The 21,798-nt window shown below is 37.0% G+C and overlaps 1 protein-coding gene across 1 annotated transcript in view; it reads right to left on the bottom strand.

The window, feature by feature from the left end:
• Positions 1–529: 529 nt before the first annotated feature.
• Positions 530–21,798, bottom strand: part of GRM1 (glutamate metabotropic receptor 1) — a 238,017-nt gene continuing 216,748 nt past the window's right edge. Inside the window, exons 6-8 of the mRNA XM_018557364.1 lie at positions 20,393–20,519; positions 12,956–13,886; positions 530–1,489 (exon numbers count right to left, since the gene is read on the bottom strand). Of these exons, the coding sequence (XP_018412866.1) occupies positions 673–1,489; positions 12,956–13,886; positions 20,393–20,519 (1,875 nt within the window). The 3' untranslated portion in view covers positions 530–672. The remainder of the gene's footprint in view (positions 1,490–12,955; positions 13,887–20,392; positions 20,520–21,798) is intronic.

Raw genomic sequence — 21,798 nt, 5'->3', positions numbered from 1 at the left:
ATTGAACAATTAAAACACTTTCTAAAGGCTTGCTTGAATGAATTAATAAGGTTGTAGGCAATAACAACCTAATTAAACAATTATTATATACTGCATTGTCTGGATACATATGCAGTCTAAATTCTAAACGATAAAGGGAATTCAAAGTACAGCAATATAATATATTAATTTAACTTTTTTTATAGAATAAGAAATAAATTAAATGTGAAATGTATATATTTTGTTCAGAAAATTATTTGACTATACATATCTCTGTGAAACAGTATAAACTATCATCAGTGGACAAACCTAGGCTTATTCACATTAAGGTAATTACACACATACAAATATTTCACATATAGGATGGTATTTTCCAGATTAAGTTCCATGATCAGTGTCTGCTGAGATAAATGTAACTTAGGTGGACGAGAAGGTATACCAAAACTGTTGAGTATGAGTACAATAGGTTAATATATCACCATAGATGTAGGCTACAATGTTGTGCTTGTTTAAATATAATACACTGTATTTTTTAATCGTAATACAGTGTAAAAATTCAGAAGAGTTATGAGCCCTCATAGAGATCAGTATTAGTGCAGGGCACTTATTTGCTTTGCTCGGTGTTAAAAACTGTCCTGTTTTGTTGCCAGATGACAAGCCCTGTGTTGCCTTGTACAAAAAAAAGAACTTTGCCTACAAGGTGGATGAAGTCTGCTTGAAGTCCCTTAACATGACTGAAGCATAGGTCAAACTTGGGGGTGTACAAAGCACTGACTCAGACACAGGTGAACTAGGCACAGAACTGCCAGAAGCTACTGAATCCCGGAAAGGGGAAGGAGGTGTCAAAGCCGGTGAGTCTTCCAGTGCTAATTTGCTCGGAACAAGGTCCTCATCAGGAGAATCTGTGTTATCATACATGTAACCCTGAATAAGGTTTAATTTTTCATTTTCCACCTCTTCTGTGGGGGAGTCTACACCTTCACCAAAAGCCGCCATCTGAAGTGGAAGCACTTGCTGAGTGGAATAGATGGAGTCAACTCCATTCTCTGGTCCTGGTATTGGTATAATTGAGTTAAAGTCAGGAATTCCAGTAGAGAATTTATTTATCACTCCATGAAGTTGGTCAAGAATAGACTTTTGCAAAGGTAGGCTCTTGGAGACTTGATCTGACAGGTATCTTGACCCTTCCTCGTATTCTTGAAAAGGTGGTGGGGTTGTGGTCAACCGCCTATGTATCACCATGGATGGGCTTCTGGGAAGATTGAACCTTGCTGGCTCATTTTCATCTTCCTCCTCTACATTATACAATGTATTAGTGCTCGTATCTGAAAAGGTGAGACTCTTGCTCTGCACTTGGTAGCCTTTGGTTATAGGCTTGATTACAGCTGTTTGATTTGATGCCCCGGTCTCCTTGGTTTTCACATGTACTGATAATCTGTGCCACATGTGTTGCCCCTTCTGTACTTGTCTTCCACCTGGTTCAGACCATGACACAGACTTTCCATTAGAACTATGAATAAAATAAAGATGGATGCATTTAAATAAATAGCATGCACATAATAACTTTAAAACTTAAAAACAAAAGTAGCAAAATATGTAAATGAATGGTCTGTTTGTAGGATGTATTGGGTTGCTGTGGTTTTCTTTTCTACATTTTAAATATGAAAAATAATACACAAACTAGAGTGGCCCATTACTTTTTACATTTTATCTAAACCTAAAATACTAAGATAGTAAGCAAAAAAATTATAATCTTATTGTATGGAACATTTAATGCTATGCAACGTATAGATTTATAATAGTAGATTGAAGTCAACCCTATACTACAAGCAAGAACTACTTATTAATTTTGGCCACACCACATTGCCAAAATGTTGCAATAAATAAAAAATAATACCTGTAAGGAAAAAAGTTAATAAACATGCTTACTCCCATCTTCTTTACTGCAGGAGGTGACGTCACACTCCTTCCAACTGAGGAATGCTGGGTAGCCCAAATCTGATCAGATGATGCTCCAGTGCTGTGCAGGAGTATCTTTTTGTGAGAACTGGACTACCCAGAATTTCCTGGGATCTCATAAGAAGGACCGTGATGTCACGGCCACCATAGCTAAGGTAAGTATATTTAATAACTATTTTCACTATAGTTTTTTTTTAATTCATTGCATTTTGGAATGGGAGTGCAAAGTAAACAAGCGGAACTGTGTTTTTAGTGCAATGTCTGCTTTAAATCATATACTATATGGGCCCTAATGTGGCATTATTTTATTCCACAGTACTTTTCTTTTAAAACAAAAGGATTACACCTAGGCTGGCAAAGTGCTGCTTTTAAAGCGATTCTGTTACTTAGCTTTCAGTCCAGACGTTCTATATAATCTGTGCCTGAAGAAAAAAAGGTTTCCTCCTCTTCTTCAGTGTTGCAGCTATTTTTAGGTACTGATTGTGGCTCAGCTTTAAGAATGTAATTTATTTAGTAACATGTTGCATTTTGAGAATGGCACTTTAATTAATTGAATGCAACATAATGTTCAGCAACAATTATTACAAAACTAAATTAAGTGCATTTTAGCATATTTTTAAGTTATTTGTTCTTTTACATAAGCAAAACGTGATCTGGAAAAAAAGAAAACTTTTATAATTGATTTCTGAAAACAATCAATATCATATACTGTATTTATTTTACTTTACATTATGCAGAATGTTTCTTTATTCTTGTTGTAGCATTAGATATGTTCAATTGAATCATAAATTTAAATTCATATATGATTTTTGCAAAATTCTTTATATTGATTTCCATGAATGTCGTTTTTTTGCAGCAGAAACTGGTGGAAGCAAAACAGAATCACACAGATGCAGTAATGGAATTTTGGCTCATCATAGCACAGCAAAGGATGAGATTCTTAGCTTACAATCCATGCTCACTTCATTTGCCCATAGCAGTAATGAAACATGCAATAAATATATACATTTAAAAAAACTTTTATGTGGTTTACAGAAGCATACACAAGTCAGCACAAGTGAGGCATGCCATTTGTTAATTGTGAATCAACATACATTTAATGATATTTCATTATTACTCCTAAAGCAAAATCCCCTCTTCGAATACATATCCTAAGTTTTGCAAAATTTTAGAAAAATTCTGGCTGTATCATTACATCTGACTTGATTTAGATTGAAAAAGCATCATCTAACTTGTTTTGTGTTATATCATAATTACATTTTTGTTGTGTATGCAAGAAAATTATGTATCCACTGAGAAATGCAACCCTATGTAAAATGCAGAAGAGCTTTAAATGAACTAATTCCTGTTTTTCCAATCCTTTCCATAGTTGTCTTGAAATTGTGATAAAGTTTATAAGCAGACAATAAAAAGTGTTCTAAGTGGTTTGGTTATACAAATGCTGTATGATGAATTCATAACAAAGTAAGCAAGTTCGAGAGAGCAACTGAAAATGGTATATTTCCAGATTGAAACTTTGTGTATGACCAACACAGTTATTTTTGCATATTTTTGTCAGGGTAAACAATTTTGACCTGATTCAAAATATTTTTTTTCACATTGTTGCTCTATTTTTGTCTTTTTGTGTTTATTTTTTCCATTTAAATTGCACCAGTTATTTTTTTCTGCACTCTTGCGCTGCACTCGGCCTCCCGATTGGAGGAGCTCAGCTATGAGGACAGATTAACTGACCTGAATGTGTTCTCCCTGGAGAAGAGGCGATTAAGGGGGGGACATGATCACCATGTATAAATACATAAATGGTCCATATAAAGAGCTTGGTGTCAAATTATTCACTTTAAGGTCACTGCAAAGGACAAGGGGGCACTCTTTGCGTCTGGAGGAAAAGGTTTAACCTTTGCATACTGAAAGGATTCTTCACAGTTAGAGCTGTTAAAATGTGGAATAAACTCCCCCAGGAGCTAGTTCTAGCTAGTTCAGTTAATTGTTTAAAAAAAGATTTTGATGTATTCCTAAATGCACAGAATATTACTGGATATCGAGTTCTTATAGGTATATTAAGCATCAGAAAATGTTGATCCAGGGAATATCCAATTGCCTTATGGGATTGGGTAATTGTGGGCATAACATTCTGTTTAGGCTTTTCTTCTTTTCTTTTTTTTCCCCCCATATCTCCATAGGTTGAACTTGATGGACATGTGTCTTCTTTCAACCTAACTAACTATGTAATTATGTCATTTTGAAGATATGAATTAATATGCATTGTATTAGGGAACAGGGTTTTTAGTGTTTTAATGAATTCAGAAAATGTTTCCTTCTCTTGCCTTACCTGTCCTTTGAGGGAGAAAAGTTTTCTATGCGTTATTTCAATATGAAGCTGAGAAGAATGAGGGGGCATGACCTCAAACTACAAGGACGAAAGTTCAAAAGTACCATTAGAATGTATTATTTTATGGGAAAAGTAGTGGAAGCTTGGAAAAGACTTTCAGCAGAGGTAGTAAATCACTCAATAATAAGTGACTATAAACATGCTTGGGATAAACATAAGTATATCCTCAGGTGAAAAAGGGGTAGATTTGATGAACTTGATGATGGTCATTTTTGTTTCTGTGGTTCTATGCACATATTATTGTAGACATATGCAAAGAACTCTGTTTCCAAGAGACTCAAACAAAGAATCAGTTTAGCAAAATCATTGCACTGCTAATAAATCAAATTTAACATGCTGTTAAAAGTGCACTAATTTTTTTTCTTGAGTTCTGTATGATCATATTTAAAACCCAATTGAACCTTGTTTTTTGAGTTAATTCAGCCAAATACAGCCAATGTGCATCAAAACAAAAGGTCTTTCAATTTGTTTTCTTTCAAATGTATTTCCACTTTCGCTGGCAAAATTGAGAAATCCCCACAATACGTTTGTTATGTTTTCCTATACACAGCATATCTAAACATACTTTTTTAAATATTTCTCACCTTTTAGATATCTCTATTTTGCAGGCCTCAATTTCACTAACATTAAACTCTGATTGTCCTAATAGAAAGACTTAGGACAGACTAAACTCCCCATCATTAACATACTATAAAAGAAGGCAAGTTTCTAGATCTTGAACTCTTTGTTAGGACAGACGGTGATCAATTCTAGGTTACGACTTACTTAAAGTAAATATTATACTCCCCACCCCCTTGCATTCCAGAGGACAATTTAGTACATAGAAACACTTTTATTTGAAAATTGAGAATGTTTTATGCAAGCAGCAATTTTTTTTATTTTTTTTTAAGTTATGCTAAGTGAATGAGAAACATGTAACAAGTATACAATAGGTGTTATCCCAATTTGGCTGAAAAAGTGGACATACACTTTAAAAAGCAGCCACATCCTAAGTAGAAAATCCTTCACATATTCACCCCTCAAAATAATGTTTTTTTTAAAGTACCTAGTGTGTGTGTATAGGAGTGGAATATTGAGTTTGGGTGTTGTAATTGAAATTTAATATGTTCAATACTGAACTGCAAAAAGAGATGAATGGTTACTCAAACTCAGTCTGGAAAAAGTAAGCTAACGTAATGCAGGAATGAAAAAATAAATTTACAGTAGATGCATCAGAACCTTACACATAATGGCCACCCCCGTTCCTGTATTGCAGATTGAAGGAATACAAGCTTTTCTATTATGTCTCAGAACATGATGGTAGAAATGCAGCACTCCTAAGGACTAACAGTTTTGATTTAAGGTAAAGCTAGGATGTGTTAGCCAGGCTTCTGACAGAACTCAGCTGGGAAAAATATTTTAAGGAATAGTGAAATAAGGCAGTGGAAACCTTAAATGATGCATGATGCTGCCAACTGGATTCCTGTGGAGCTACCTCTAACTGACTAGTTTTATGTTAAATACTTGGTATTTCATTTCTCACTTTTATTTTTATGCTTCTACATTTCCTAAGGACAAGGTGAACTTCTATTTCTTAAAGCTGAACTCCAGCCAAAAAAAGAAAAATAAAACTGAATAGTCCAGTAATAGTAAAAAATAAATAAATAAATAAACAGCTTTTGCTACAATTCTCAACTGCTGGAGAAGGAAGCGAACTAATTGATGCTGGCCATCACATAATCCTGCAGCCTGAGGAAACCCAGTATTACTGCACTGCATGATGCTCACATGTTATTATGTGAGTTGAGTACCCATTAGTGCAGCAATAAGGGCTGCCCCCCACTGCCACCAAATGAGAAGAGGAAGGATCTGTGATGGCATGAGACACGTGGAAATCAGCAGGATTTTGTAAAGGGACCCCTGTAAACCATTTGCAACATGGAAATTACTGTTACAATTCTTTTTATACTTATCCACTGGGGTAATCCTGTGGGTAATGTATGCATCCTGGATCTTATGTTTTAAGAATCAGTTTTCCACTTGGAGGATTTTATTACTGCACTTCACCACTGCTCAGATGACTTATAGGGGAGAGGTGGAGTAGATGAATTGGACTTTCCTACCAACCACAACTGCTGTAGTTATGATAATGCAACCTGGAACAGGACTGGACTGTTACATAATGTTTTTGGTTTCATCATTGTAATTTTAATTAGGGATGCACAGATACTTTTCGAGTACCAGTGCAGATACTTGGCATTTTCATGAGAACTACCAGGGTTGCAGCGGTTGCAGCTGGGACCTGGCTCTGGCATTCCACCACTGTCCTGAAATCATTAGTCTGTATTGTTTTAGAAAAACTGTCACATCACAATAAACAAAAATTTATCAGTACTCGTACTTGTAAGTACTCGGGAAGTACCAGTACTCGTACTCGCAAAACTGGTATCTGTGCATCCCTTTATTTATATTTATAATAACAAAATCGTACATTAAAACAGAGATGTACAAATCCCAGGAGCTCTGTGTGCTCCTTACAAATGACAGCTGCCTCCTAACTTTTGAATTTTTCTCTAGTCTAGTCTTGGAGCTCAAAAGTATCGGTACATGTACTCGTACTTGTACCGAGTACTGTACTTGGTATCTGTGCAACCCTAATTTTAATAGATATCTGGTATACTGGTTATAGTACAGAGATCTAATATATGGTTAATTAGTACACACTGTTTACTGTTTGATGGGGCCCCATGTTATTATTTTAGATATGCTGGTGAATTATTATTTAATTATTCAAACTTTAGGAAAGACATCAATCAAGTCAGAAAGTATTCATGTAAACCATTCATATTAACAAAACATATGTTATATAAATAAAAAAATCTAAACCACATGACAAAAATTTTAAACATTACAGTTTTTCTAGTCGTTGGATGAGTTCGCTGCATTAGTTCTTTTTTCCTTTATTTTCACCTGGTAATCCTGTGAGTTACGCACTTCCTTTCCTTTCCTGGCTATACTGACTTCTCCAAATTTGTAATGTATCTGTGCAGGGGGCCATAGCTGCCACCCAGGCTGGATTTAAACATGTCTGCCTTTGTTCATCTCCATTACATGAGTGATGGGGAGATTAGTAGTTTACAGATAAAATATAACACTATCTTATGTTTCTTGTTCGGCTCACAGGAACAGTACTTTTCTGTATATATTAGCTGATAACAGAAAACAAATGCAACTAGCACATCTAAGGACTGGTAAGCTGCAATATATTTAATTTTTGTTCTTGGATTTAGTTATCCTTTAAAGAAACAGGTTATCAGTTTCAAGAAACAGTTGTAAAATGTATGGTTTAGCAAAATAAAAAAATGTTCTGATGTCCTCACTACTGATAAGAACTTGTGTTTAATATTTAGTATTACATTCTTTGATGGATACTGGAAAGCTATATATATATGTTATTTTGAATAACACCATGAAATTTCAAACCACATCCCAAAGCTGCAATTTAATCCTTTCAGCTGACTTCATTTCCGAATTACAGAGCCTTTGCAGCTGGGGCACTATTCAAAATCTGTTTCTGATTCCAACACTATAATTTAACATTGCTAAAAAAAGGGATATGTGTTCAACTGGGTTGGATCATGTAATGCAGTCTGATGCTTGCACTTTCTGGTGACTGATTATGTGTTTAGGACTACTGCAATTTAGAAGGAAGAACTTAAAAAAAATCTAGGACAGTAAGTTTGTGGTCTTGTATTCTGTGTTTCAGTGTAACCTTTATAAATCACAAAACACCAATTGTATTGCACCTAAAATCACTACAAACATTGTTTGCCTCACTTATTTAGTGAACCATGTGAGTTTATTTTGAATGTCATGATCCACTTTGATAAATTCAGTTAGATATCACAGATCAGATATCAAAAAGGGAGGTCATATGTTAAGAAAAAAAACTTTGATCATTATCCTGGAGTAAGCATCTGAGTGTGCCTGTGCAGTGTGTATTGGCAAGGAAGAACTCACTTTGTTCAACTAAGGCTGGGTTTGCAGTCTACACAAACACAGCCGTACCTGAAGCAAAATGTAAGAGCTAGTACAACTGTCCTTTTAACATTGGGATAATTAACCAATTATGAAATCAACTTGTGTGCTCATTTTGTGTACTAGGCAGTTAGAGGATGTCCAAGCTACCTTGTTTCCCTGCCACTGACTGATGTAAACACGCCTTATTATTCCTTAATGTATATATGGAATCTTCTAAATGATGCTGTTTGCTCTTGTATTAACATGGTTTACCAATCATCTTTCCTTAGACTGTAAATATTTTCCTGAATCTCAAAAAATCACCAGGAAAATATCATGTAGGTGTGGCGAAAACACCCCTTGTTAGCTACAATGATATCACGAGAATTCCACAGTTTAGCAGCATTTTATTCTTAGCCTCGAGCTGTATTTTTAGTAGGTTGTAGCCACTCAGTCACATATAGAACAAAAGTCTCCCTGTGGTGTAAAATCCTCAAGTAACAAGTAATAATATCTGTAGTTTCTGTTACTGAGTAACATTATTCAGTTAATATACTAAATATGAATGCAGGTGTAGTAAGGGGTCTTATAAAAAAATTGAGAAAAAAACATAGAAACAGAAGTTTGGATCATTACCCATATTAACCAATTACTTGCTTATTTTGCTCTGGAAAATAAAGGATGAAGCCTGATTGGTCATCATAGACTTGTTTCCCATTTTCTTTTTTACAGGATTACATGTTTAATCTTTTGTATGGTCAAAGACTGGAATAGCAAAAACATCAATAAAAGCCATCTTCCACTAAGGTGCAAGCATTAGGAAAATAACAATTTACATTTTTTTTCCATTTAACAATGGCGTACATGCTATGTGTATTAAATGATTTATGTGAACTGAAATGGTGACAAATGCAAAACTGTGTATATAATAGATAAACATGTCACCAAATGTAAGACAAAAACCAAGTCATCTGGGACACTTGTCAAAAAAAAGCTTAAACAGACAGATTTTACAGTAACACAAAGCTAAGCAGCCCCAACAATGCTTTCTGGGACATATGCACTTACTGTGATGTTAGCTAATTTTGCCTCTGAGGAAGCTAATGAATTTGTAGACCCGTTCATCTTCATTAAGATGCTAGTTAAAAATAAAAAATCTTATCACTGCTTTTAGCAATAATAGTGACAATTCCAAGATTTGGAAATAATTGTATTTTCTATATCAGAAAAAGTATTTGAGTATGGTGGTTACACAACTGATTAAAGATGTTGCCAGAAAGATACAAAAATTAAATTGGGTGATAAATGCAAAAGACCCTTTTTGGGCTCCAAGTCGGCCTGCTTAATGGAGGTTATGTACCATACTTTTTCTATAAATGTCGCTATGCTGCTTGACTTAAATGTGTACATAGTTGTAAGGTTTTTCCCCTCTCTGCTTATTTCTTCCTTTCATAGTGACTTGCTTGAACACTGCATTTTACTATGTGTGAACCTCACAGCAGTGATATAGGACTTGCAGACAGAATTTCCTGGAGCACTAGAGAAAACTATTTCAAGCACTGTCTTTTCAAGTTGTGGAATTATTTTTAAAATATATAAATAAATTGCATGTAGGTATATGTATAAAACTCACAAGGAACTTTTTTTTATAAATTTGTACAAAGCTGTTTTTTCAAGTTTTATGAACATCATCTCAAAACTAAATAGCTCCACTGGTAAAGCAAAATTAGAAAATACTCTGCCAGATCAGAGCTTAATAAATATTTTCTTAAAAGAAATACTAAAGGACAACACCCATTGCAAGAAAGGCAAGCCAAACTATCATTTAAAGGCCTTGTGTTATAACACTCTTTTTTTAACTTACATGAGTCTACAGTCATGTAAACCTTTGCAGCAACTCTTCCAGTAGTGGAGACTGGTGATCTGCCTCTGATATCTGGGTCTGCATAATGATTACACCACTTAAAGTCTTTAGGACCCTGCTGTTGGACCCTACTTGTAGAAAATTGGAAGTTTCCACATCACCATGAAGTAACATGAGCACCTCCCACACCACAGACCTAAAGATGGAAGACTCAGAAGCTGGACTGTCATGTGACTTAATATTCAGGCAAGAATATAGGGCTTTTTTTAAGGAATAGATTAGTCAGAGGGGTGGCGTGGGCTAGTTTTTTGTTTTTGCCCAGAGACCAGCTGGTCAAAAAACTGTTAACTGTTTTTGCTTAATACTTGTATGATAGTATTCATATAGTCAACCCCTTTTTTTTAGTACACATTCACATACACATTTATATTGTTCTCACATTGATATTTGGGTTGTCTAACAAAATTTATAGTAACAGGGGTTGCTTTTGGTTTTACACAGTTGCTAAAATTGCTCCAACACTGCTGGTCCCTGTCACTACCACTTTTGTGAGACAGTTTAGTCTTCATGTCAATGTGGGGAAAATATAAAAATAGGGATGTGAATTTAACAAAAAAGAAAGAAAGAAACTTACTGGATATTCTCATACGCAGTTAGCAGAATACAATACGTTTTTTTTTTGTGTTGGTGGTCCTTTAAAAAGTAAAATGGGGTTTTTAAATAAGAAGCCTTTGTTTGACAAGTCATCCAACTTTTCTTGCAATGGGAGACTAGAAAAAGACTGCCTAGAACATCTCCAAAATTATTTATTTGACATTCCCTTCTGCTACATACTGACAGCATAACTCATCATGTTTGGTTATGTAGGGACAGCTTAACATGATGGGATTTTTTCGTTCGTGAGGACATCCGACCAACCCTCATTAGCGTATTTTTGTGGCAGGTACTGGTAAGTGAAATCAACTGTGGCTGCTCCAGGGCTTCATGTGCATGTAATTGCACATGAAGCAATTACCTGTGGTTAGGCACAGATGAGCGGCCCTGGAAATACAATTATTTGCATACAGGGACACCATGGGGGGTATTTATCAAAACTGGAGCAGACAAAATCTGGAGAAGCTGTGCATGGCAACCAATCAGCTTCTCTATTCAGTTTGTTCAGTTAAGATTTGAAAATGAAAGAGGGATGCTGATTGGTTGCCATGCACAGCTGCTCCAGATTCTGTCTGCTCCAGTTTAAAGAAATTCCCGCCATGTGTCCACTTCTTGTGCAAATACATGCAAACAGCTGACTGTCAATCACTGCTCCCCGCAGGGATTACCCTCTGACCTCTCTGTTCCTCCAGTACGCATTCGAGGAAAAGAGTGGAGAGGGGCAGGCACAGCTGGCTCTGGCTCTAGATTGGCAGCACCAGCTGTCAAACAGGTCATCAGATGGATCCTGACAATATTGTCAGGATCCCTTCTGACTGCAGAGTGGCTCTGCACTGTTGGCATATAGCAGGCAATAGCCTGATACATGCTGACTTTGGGTCACTGGGATACATTAGTAAATGTTCTCCTGTAACCCAAAAGAGAAGTAAAGCCCCAAAAAAAAGGTTTGGCACACTTGTGGGGTTTAAAAACCCAGCAAACACAATTATTTAAAGGTTTTGGGGAAGGTGTAATAGGTAAACAGAGAGGAATAGGTCCTTGTCAGATAGAAGGATAGGAGGAAATCATTCCACTTTAAATTGTTTGTATATCCAAAACGTAATTTTTCATTTTTTGATCCATAGGGAAGACTTGGAACTCCTGTTAAGTTTTTATTGCTGTCTTTGTCAAGACTGTAATAAAAACTTCCCATCAAAGCACAAAGTGATGGGAAATCCAATATTGTAGAGTTGTTACAACAAAAGATGGGGAATTGACTTTGTAGAACTTTCCTCTTACTTCATGTTGCTTCTCTGTGATATGAAGTGAGGAGAAAGCTTTCCAAAGGAATACAGACTGCAAAAAACAAACTGACAGGGCTTTTTATTCTTCCCTAATCTATCCAAAACTAAAACAACGAGTTTTGACTTCAAATACACTTTAAGATTCTACTTTAAAAATGCACGTTTTTATTACATTCAGTTTTACCTTAAGGGACCGTTTACAACTGGAATTACCGTGCCACAATGCATGTGTTGTGCCACAATGCATATGTCCCGGAGGATTGCATTAGGCACCCTATTCAAATTTAATGGGCTGTGACGTACCTCAAGCAATAAAATGTTTTGCAGTACACTGTGCATTGTAATGCAAGTACGTTCTGGGGGTATATTGTGGTGCTATTCAAAAATGCCTTTAGTAGATCAACTCCTTTCTATAGTCAATATGATGTTCTTAAAACATGAACCTACCTTCTATGTACTATTTAAAAGTTTTACAAAATTTGGTGATTTTAGTGCTTTGCACTTCTCAATAAGTTCAACCTGTATCACTTGTTTTTTTGTACTTTTGGAAAAAGTCTTTGTTTATATACACTGTTGTAAAAATACCAAAATTTCTTAATAAAAACTAACTGATTTAAAAAAAAATGTTTTACCAAAGTAGTGAAAATATCTCAAATATGCTATTTAGTTTTCCTGGGCACGATGATGTGAAAAAAAACATATTATATCACATATCACATAAATTCACTGACAACTGAATAAAATATATTTTTTGTAAATCACTTTTTAAAATATTTCCTGGATAATAAAAGAATATGATGTGGGTTAGGCAACTTCCCATGTACTTACTTTGCATTCCCGGCACTGGGTTTCTTTCTTCTAAAGATGCTAAAAAATGTATTTGATCTACAAGGAGTTTTTCCGTCACCAACATGCATGCGTACGACATCTGAAGTGGTAAAAGCACTCCGGACATTTCTCTCTGGCTTTGCAATAATAATATACATCTTGGGAGTAAACATACAGCCCAAAGCAACAGTAACACTAAGACTGACAGCAAAGGAAGTGGTGATGATTTTGTAGTTGCTCCCAAAGTAAATGGGCACAAATGCTAGCCAGATGATGCAGGTAGTGTACATTGTAAAAGCAATGTATTTTGCCTCGTTAAAATTAGCTGGAACATTGCGAGTCTTAAATGCATAGTAGGTGCAGCTCATGATAAGAAGTCCATTATAGCCAAGAGGAGCCACCAGACCTAAATTACTGGTGTTGCAGATCAAGTAGACTTCTTTAATGCTTGGATATGACACGATTGGCATTGGAGGCTCCATGATAATTAAACAGACTAACACTGTTAGTTGCAGGCTGATCAATACTGATGCAATGATCACTTGGGCACAGGCACTCATAAAACGGGGTTTTCGAGTACAGATCTTCTTTTTGCTTCCCGCTAGTATGCGAGCAATACGATTGGTTTTGGTTACCAAAGCCGAGTAGCACATGGCCGATGAGAGACCAACCAGGAGGCGCTGCAGATAACAGGATGTAGTGTTGGGCTTTGCTATCAGTGTAAAAGGACATATGTAACCAAGGAAAATCCCAGCTAGTATAATAAAGCAAAGTTCTCGACTGGAAGATTTAACCACAGGAGTATCTCTGTAAAGTATGAAGATCAATGTGACGAACATGGTGATAAGGATACCCACACAGGAGAAGGCCACTGCAATCATAGATTCAATATCACTCCACTGTAGATATTTGACAACTATTGGCTGGCAACCTGTTAGAGCAAAATACATAATTGTTACTGTAAGAAATGGTTTCAAGATGCTCAATAAACAAAACATTGTCATCTTTTACAAGTAGCCAAAATGTAACATAGCCATCATTTCCAACAAATATTTATTAAGTAGCCATGAATATTATTCAGATTCTATAACTATGTATATAAATATGTAATGTTTCCTATGTATCTAAAAATATATAATGCTCTGTATATAAAGATTATATATAATCTCCGCCCTTAGCTTGAAATGCACAGTAATATGTTTTCTAATTAATATGTTTTCTATTTCTAATTAATAGGAAATAGGCTTTATTATATGTATATTTATAATTGTACTGTAATTGTAATGTCTTCCTTACATTGTAAAGCGCTGCACAAACTGTTGGCGCTATATAAATACTATGTAATAATAATGTAATCAGGTTGATCCAGCCTAGAGACCAATGTGGGTAGCATAGGGAAACCTGCACTGTCAGGATTCATGGCCCCTGCGTACTGTTAGGGAACCAAGAAACCAGAAGTGCAGGTTTAAAAAATAAAAGGAATTTAATGAAAACTACAACAAACATAAACGGCAAAAAACATTGGAGAAAGAAAGTCAAGGATGTCATCAGTGCTATGCCAGAGGTCAGCCGAACCAGGTCAAGGAACACTGAGAGCAGGATGAACGTAAACAATAGCCAGAGTCAGGAACAAGGAGATCAGTCAGCTAGAGCCATACACAGAATACAGGAACAACTGCAGATCACTTGGTGGATCAGAACACACGCCTGGGCAAAGACTCAATGGACAAGCTGATGGTTAAAAAGTGAGCTGGTGTTGCATCATCACTTTGAGAAAGGAATTTGCTAGGAGTTTTGTCATTAGTTGCACAGTGATAATGTTCATAATAGGGCACCAAAGAGTGTCAGAAACACTGCACAAGCTATGCTGCAAGCAACTGGACAAGGAAAGGTAAGAAACCCTCATCTTATTAATTAATGGTATCTATTAATTTGATCAGAAGAAAATGTAATCTTTAAATAACAGCTAAGTCATAGCCAATTTACACCTGACAATGACTTTGTCTATTCCTCGATGAGGCTAAGAGAACACACAATTTATTGGTCAAAAATGGGCACACATTTACTGCCTTTATTACACCACTGTTTTTCTATCTTATGACCAACAAACTGTCAATGAGTCACTAAGCCTAACTTAGTCATCAACGATGTTTGTTAAAAAATTTAAACTGTATCATTTGGTGTATATAGTTGGTGTGAGATTATTAAATTATTTTAATTTAAATATTTTATTATGGCATTTATACTTCTACAATACATGCAGCCTTTTAGGTGAAAAAAGAAACCTATGCAAAATGGTCACGTTCAAAGGCAAAGATCATCCGTGACTACCAACTATTCAGCTAAACCAATCCTTTCCTTAATGCAAACATATAATATGATACTAATTTCTACCTATGAAATAACAGTGTTTTCTTAATATTCACCATATCATGTGGTTTCTGTTTTTTTTTTTTCTTCTGTTTAAAATTGTGCTTTGTTTGCCCATAATTAGAAATTTCACTACACATACTGTACATACTGTATATGCAACCCCCTGGGGGGGGGCGCTTATCTTTGAGAACTGTGTAAACACTGCTTGAAGTCTCTATAGGGCCCAGTCATAAAGCAACAGTATGGCCTGAAAGTGGGAATACTGCTGCTTTTAAAACAACATTTATAGAGCACAGCACTGTGGTTTATTAATGTAGTTTGGTTGCTTCAGGACTCCGAAGCAAGTAAAGCTCCATTTAAATGAATTAATGGGGGCAAAAATGCCAGGAGGATGGCAGTCCTCTATGTGTTCAGAATACTGCTGCCATCACCCTAACCTGTCTGTAACTGACCTTTATGCTTACTGTAGAACAGTGCAGAACACAGCATTTAGGTTTCTAAATAATGTCAGCACATGCAAAGCATCTATTGAAGCGCAAAGTTACAGCTTATTACAGCTTAATTAAACTTTCAGTTGTAATCAGCTTATTTTTCATTTTAAGTGCATCAAAAAAAAAGTGTTAAATGTCTTACAGTTCAATTTATTTTGAAGGCAGGCACAGCCTTGGTAAAAAAAATCATGTTTCCTGTCAGCATGCTGCAAAGAGGGATCCTGGCTGTATAGAAGCAGTAGTGTCTCAAATGAGGCACTACACAGTCCCTGCTGATATAAATCTAGAGCTCTCCAAACAGCAAATCTCAAGCTTCCTGCTGACTGGAGAGTGCTGGCTCTAATTTAGCAGGGGGCATGCTGGACCTCTGTAGAGAGACCACTGTTTACATACAGAGAGCAAGAGTTTCATTCTGCAGCAGGCTGAAATGGAACAGGCTTTTCTATTAAGGCTTTGTGTGCTTTTTAAAGAAACAGACTAAGACTTTGTCTGTAAAGTGTTTAGGTGATCTCTAGATGCCTGAGTTAATCATGTCCGCCTTTATGCTTATCTGAGCTGCCATAGACAGAGCCAATCAAACTCAACATCTACTATTACCTACTTACAATAATATAGCAATTTAATAACACTGGCCACCAAGCAAAAACTGGTAGTAGCCCATAGCCACCAACATTTAATGTGTCTTTGCACTGTGTTATTTATATTAAAGCAGAATCCTGGGAAAATTATTATTAACCCTTGATGCATGGCTATCCTTGCACTTGAAGGGTTAACAGCTCCTTTTGGTCTGGGGAGGAAAATAAACTCACTCACCCTATCCTCACTCACCCTATCCTCACTCACTCTAAACTCACCCTATACTCACCTGATCCTCTGAGCTTGCCGGCTGTGACAATGGTCCCTTCTGCCTGTCTCCTCCTTTGCTAAAGTGATGTTCTGTCCCTTGGTGTCCTCAAGTTCTATACACTGTGAATAGAACATGATGATTTACAGGACCTTAGACCACTGCAGCAGAGGGGGAGAGAGGCTATAGGGACCGGTCTAAGAGCAAGCCGGCTCAGAGGATCAGTTGAATATATCTTTATTTTCCTTCCTAGACCAAAACGAGCACTTAACTCTTGCAGTGCAGGGGTAGCTCCCACTGCAAGGGTTAATAATGATGTTCCCCCAGAGTTCTTCTTTAAACAAGTCTTCCTATATTTCCTGATTATTCTGGCACATCAGGCAAAGATACAACTAATATACTATTCACTGCGGGGGGTAGCCCCACTGCAAGGGTTAATAATAATGTCCCCCCAGAGTTCGTCTTTAAACAAGTCTTTCTATATTTCCTGATTATTCTGGCGCATCATGCAAAGATACAACTAATATGTCTTTCATTATGGAACTGCAGGAATGGTATTTGCTTATGCATTTTTACACTAGTACAAATGGTGGTTATAAAATATAATATTTATGAATGATTCATCGTAATTCTAAATAGTATACTGTTTTATTTTCAACCACTTATTTATGAGGTATTTAATGAGATATGTGCATTATGTAATTAACTGAGTGTAGACACTTGCTGTATGTCTGCAATCCGGCAGAAAAACATAAGGTTCATTTAAGGTTCACAGTCAACGAGATGTCTAACTTTAGGAGAAACAATAAGGATTGTGTGGCAGATCCCTTTCATCCGTTATACATTAAGACAATATGGTGTTGTAGAGAAGGAAAGCCGCATTTACATATTTATTGTACGATTTAAATTCACAACTTCAGCAAACAGTTTGTTGAAGGTAATCTCCATCTGCTTGCCACTTACTACGATGTTACCTTATGGTGTTTTTATAGCATCCCAATGTGAGTCTTATTCGACTTACATAAGAAGTTATCAAGAAAGCTCCATGTATGCCACTCTAAAATAATCTTCAAAATCAAGGTATATCCAGAAGGGGAATCAAAATGACATGGTTTGATAATGTGGAATACAAAAAAAAAAGAAAAAAAGGTCTACTACAAGCATTTTCAAAAAAGCAGCCACTTCTGAGTGTTGCGGAAGCTCCTTCTGGCTATTCTGGACCACTTCCTACTCTAAAATCAGTCCCTCATTTGATGTCTTTTTACAGAAAGAAAAAATGGATTAAAAAAAGTAAAGTAAAAAATGCAAAGCTGTACCAAGGACAGATATAAAACCGCTAATTCATGTGTTTATTAAAAAAATGAATAAAATAAGTGCATTTTTATAAGCAGCTGAATTTGACTTGGCTTTAGCCTCTTGCAATCCCTGCACAGCAGAGTTCAGAATGGGAGAGGCAGAGGAAGCACTAGCAGCCAATTCATTTTGCTGCATGCAGGCCCGGATTCCCCACAAGGCCACCGAGGCCCGGCCTCGGGGCGGCAGGGCACAGAGGGGCGGCAGCGGTGTCATTGTGGGGAAAAGCTGTGCTCTTTCTCTCTCACCTGTCACAGGAGTTCCAGCACAGTGCTATGCTAGAACTCCTGTATTGGAGGTGACAGGGTCAATAAAGAGAACCTGTCACCTCCAATTGCTATCACACAGGGGATTGTTTTTTTCCTGTGTGATAGCAATAAAGTAAGGTGGAAAAAAAATTAAATTGATTACAAATATTTTTTAATAAATAAAAATTTTCGCTGGGGGGCGCATCACAGGACCTGGCCTTGGGGCGGCAGGGAGAGTAAATCCGGCCCTGGCTGCATGCAAATGTGCAAAAAAAGGGAACATGCTGATAGAAAAAGTGAGCAGAGAGACAGACAAGGTCATCAGTTTGCTGCTTCTCTTTTATTGTCCAATGTCAGACTGGGGCAGGGACAAGACCTAATTTTAGTACAGTAAACTCCCAATTATCTGGTATTCAAGCAACCGGCACTCTCAGGCCCCATTCACACGTAGCGACATACCTTTTGCAGCGGCCGGGATAGCGCGACTTTCGGGGCGACGTTCCAGCGACGATCCAGCGACGTTAGCACGACCTTCTCCGTTGGGCTCCATTAGAAAAAAGCAAAATCCACCGAAAAAAGGGTCCTGTAGAAGCGACTTGCAACTGCGACGAGCGACATGGAGCTAAGACAGCTCCATTGAATATCATTAGCCGGCGACTTCTCGCGTGGCAAAAATGTGCGAAATCGCTACGTGTGAATGGGGCCTCAAGCAACCAGGAAAACAAATTGAGGACATATGTCCTTTTTTTGTTTTGTTTTTTTGCTGGTGGCTTGATGCACGCTAAAACATTGTCAGTTGCTTGATGCACACTAAAAAATTGTCACTTGCTTGGTGCACACAGAAAAATTTAATTAGCAACTAAATTTACTATTAACTCTCAAGGAACCAAACGCTACATTTATCTGGCATCTATCGATCCCCGTGGGTGCCAGATAACTCGGGGTTTATTGTACTTAACTGCAGTCTGGGCACTGGCCTGTTTCTACTGTCTAACACGATTCAAAGATTGTAGAAATGCTATTTATAAACAAGTTTCATTTCTGGCATGAACCGTCGTTCAATCAAGCATAGTCAAATGTCTATTTCGAAATCGTTTGTTAGCCATACTAACCAACCAATTTTTGATGAACGAGGGAAATAATTTTATTTTGCGCATGTGCTGTGTTCTTGCAGAGATTTTTGAGGAATAAAAACCCCACTGATTCATCGATTTTCGTTCGGTCAGAGAAAAATGTTCCAACCTGACCGATCGAACAACTTCAATCACAATATGAAAAACCATCTACTGTTTGATTTTAGTTCGAAAGACCGTTCGTGTACGATTTCCAAACGAAAACCATACGATGTATGACCACCATTAAGATATGCTGGCTGCAGTTCAGAAAAATACCTGTGGATGCTGGCAGAAATTCACAGGGTTATTCACAAAAGGGTGAAGAGTTTGGAGAAGGCAGGAGAAGTGAATATCTAGGACAACATAGCTGATTTGGAAAAATTCTTCACTTTCCAGTTCATCTATGTTGTCCTAGATTGCTCACTTCTCCTGCCTTCTCCAAACTCTTCACCCTTTTGTGAATAGCCCTATCAGTGGTCTTGTAACTTTCTGTGCACTCACCTGAAATCTCAAACAATGTTATCAGCTTTTCTCTTCTGCAAACTACAAAACAACTCTCCTATATAATGAAAATGAGCGGATGGAGAGGTGTTTGCAGTCCAAATCAGGAGAGAAGCCTCAGGTAACAACGCTGTTTCTCGATAGATATAGTACAGTGAGTGAATGTTGTCATTCTTGGACAGGAAATATGTTATTGGCACAGCAGGTGAAAAAAAAGAAAACAAATGCAGCCACCACATCTAAGGACTAGTGGGCTGCAATACATACTTTACAGGAGAAGTATTGGAAGAGTAAAATGTGCTCTTCCCAATACTTAGAGCTGGCATGCGACACTGCAGGTGTCACATGTCGGCTCTAAAGATCGGGAACTGAGTGATCACAAACTTGGTAAGTTGAAGTTTATCTGCCACAAGTTTTCCTCATATAGGTTGCAGCCAATTTGAGCTTATTATGAAACATTTACATTCCTGTAAAAATATAAATCTCCTTTTATATCAATGTAGACCTCCTACCTGTCAATTCAAGGTTGGGCCACCAGCCCAGATCACAGGCTGTACAGGTAAATTCATCTTGTACAAACTCATTCTCTTTGCAAGGGGTACAGATCCAACAGCAGCTAACTTCACCTTTCCTTATAACCTGTGTCAGGATTAAGAAAAAGGAAAATAGAATTCACAATTCTGACAAATTGGGATGACAAACAACCATGTTATACATACATTTCTGTATACCCAAGTTGTAGACAAGGGGTGGGCAACTGCAGCCCTCCAGCTGTGCTTTAACTACAAGCCCCAACATGCCTCTACCTCTGGGAGTAATGACTGTAACTGTCAATCTTGCAATGCCTCATGGGACTTGTAGTTCCGCAACAGCCGGAGGGCCAATGTTGTCCATCCCTGTTGTAGATTTTAACAAACATTTAATACAAAGTTGTTGTTACTTCCTCAAAAACTTCATCATCCACCAATAATGATTACAAAGTCTTTACCTGGTTAGTTTCAATAAAGAAGGTCAATGTTAATAAGAAGTAGTTATAGTTTTTGACTTTTTGTTATAGCAGAATTGAAGGTCTCCTGCTCTTTTCTATAATTCGCAAGTATGCACAGCACTCCTTTCTCTTTGCCCTCCTCCAGCACTGACAGTACAGAGCTGTCTCTCGCCAATCCATCTGCTGTCATCCTCTTCACTGCTTCTTACAGGGTCACTTCCCTCCTCTTCGGCCATTGTTGGGCGACCACTGATGATGTAACTCCTGCGCATGTTACATCATCCAGGCACCTGGCTCAATTCTTGGCATCTTACAGATGCTGGAAATGGGCCAGGAGTGTACACTGGCTTGCACATGCACTGCAGGCAGTGTGCACTATAAAAAATTGCTTGGAGACAAAGAAAAGGTAAAGCTCGGTTATAGGTTTCTTAGTACCCATATAAAGGTGTCAAGGAATAGTATTGAAATGAAAAGTATTTTAACAAGCCAAAAAAAATCAGTTCTATGTTATTTCTATATTCTTAACATATGTTTATAGAAAATGCTCAGCAATGGGTACACGGGTCATTTCCCTGCTGTGTACCCTATAAAATAAAATGCTAGGAGCCAAAGGAAAGATACAATTCCATGTTTCGTATTTCATAAATAAAAGGTGTAAGAATACTTTTTAATTCAAAAATATTCTAAAAAATAAAAAAGATCAGTTCCAGTTGCTATTATATTCTATAATATAATTATAGAAAATGCTCAGCAATGGTGTACATGGGTCATTTCCCCCGGGGTACATAAATGTGTTACAAAATAACAATAATACCTGATAAATGAAAAAGAAAGAATAGGTAAATAAAGTCATCAATAACAACATAAGCTCCGCATAGTAATGCAATCAGAAAATCTACATAATGTAGAGGGGAACTGTGAAGTTAAATA

This window comes from Nanorana parkeri, unplaced genomic scaffold (genome assembly GCF_000935625.1).
Source record: "Nanorana parkeri isolate BGI_ZX_2015 unplaced genomic scaffold, ASM93562v1 scaffold281, whole genome shotgun sequence".
Taxonomy (NCBI): Eukaryota; Metazoa; Chordata; class Amphibia; order Anura; family Dicroglossidae; genus Nanorana; species Nanorana parkeri.
The sequence above is the reverse complement of the archived record's forward strand: the minus strand, read 5'-3'. Positions and strand labels throughout refer to the sequence as shown.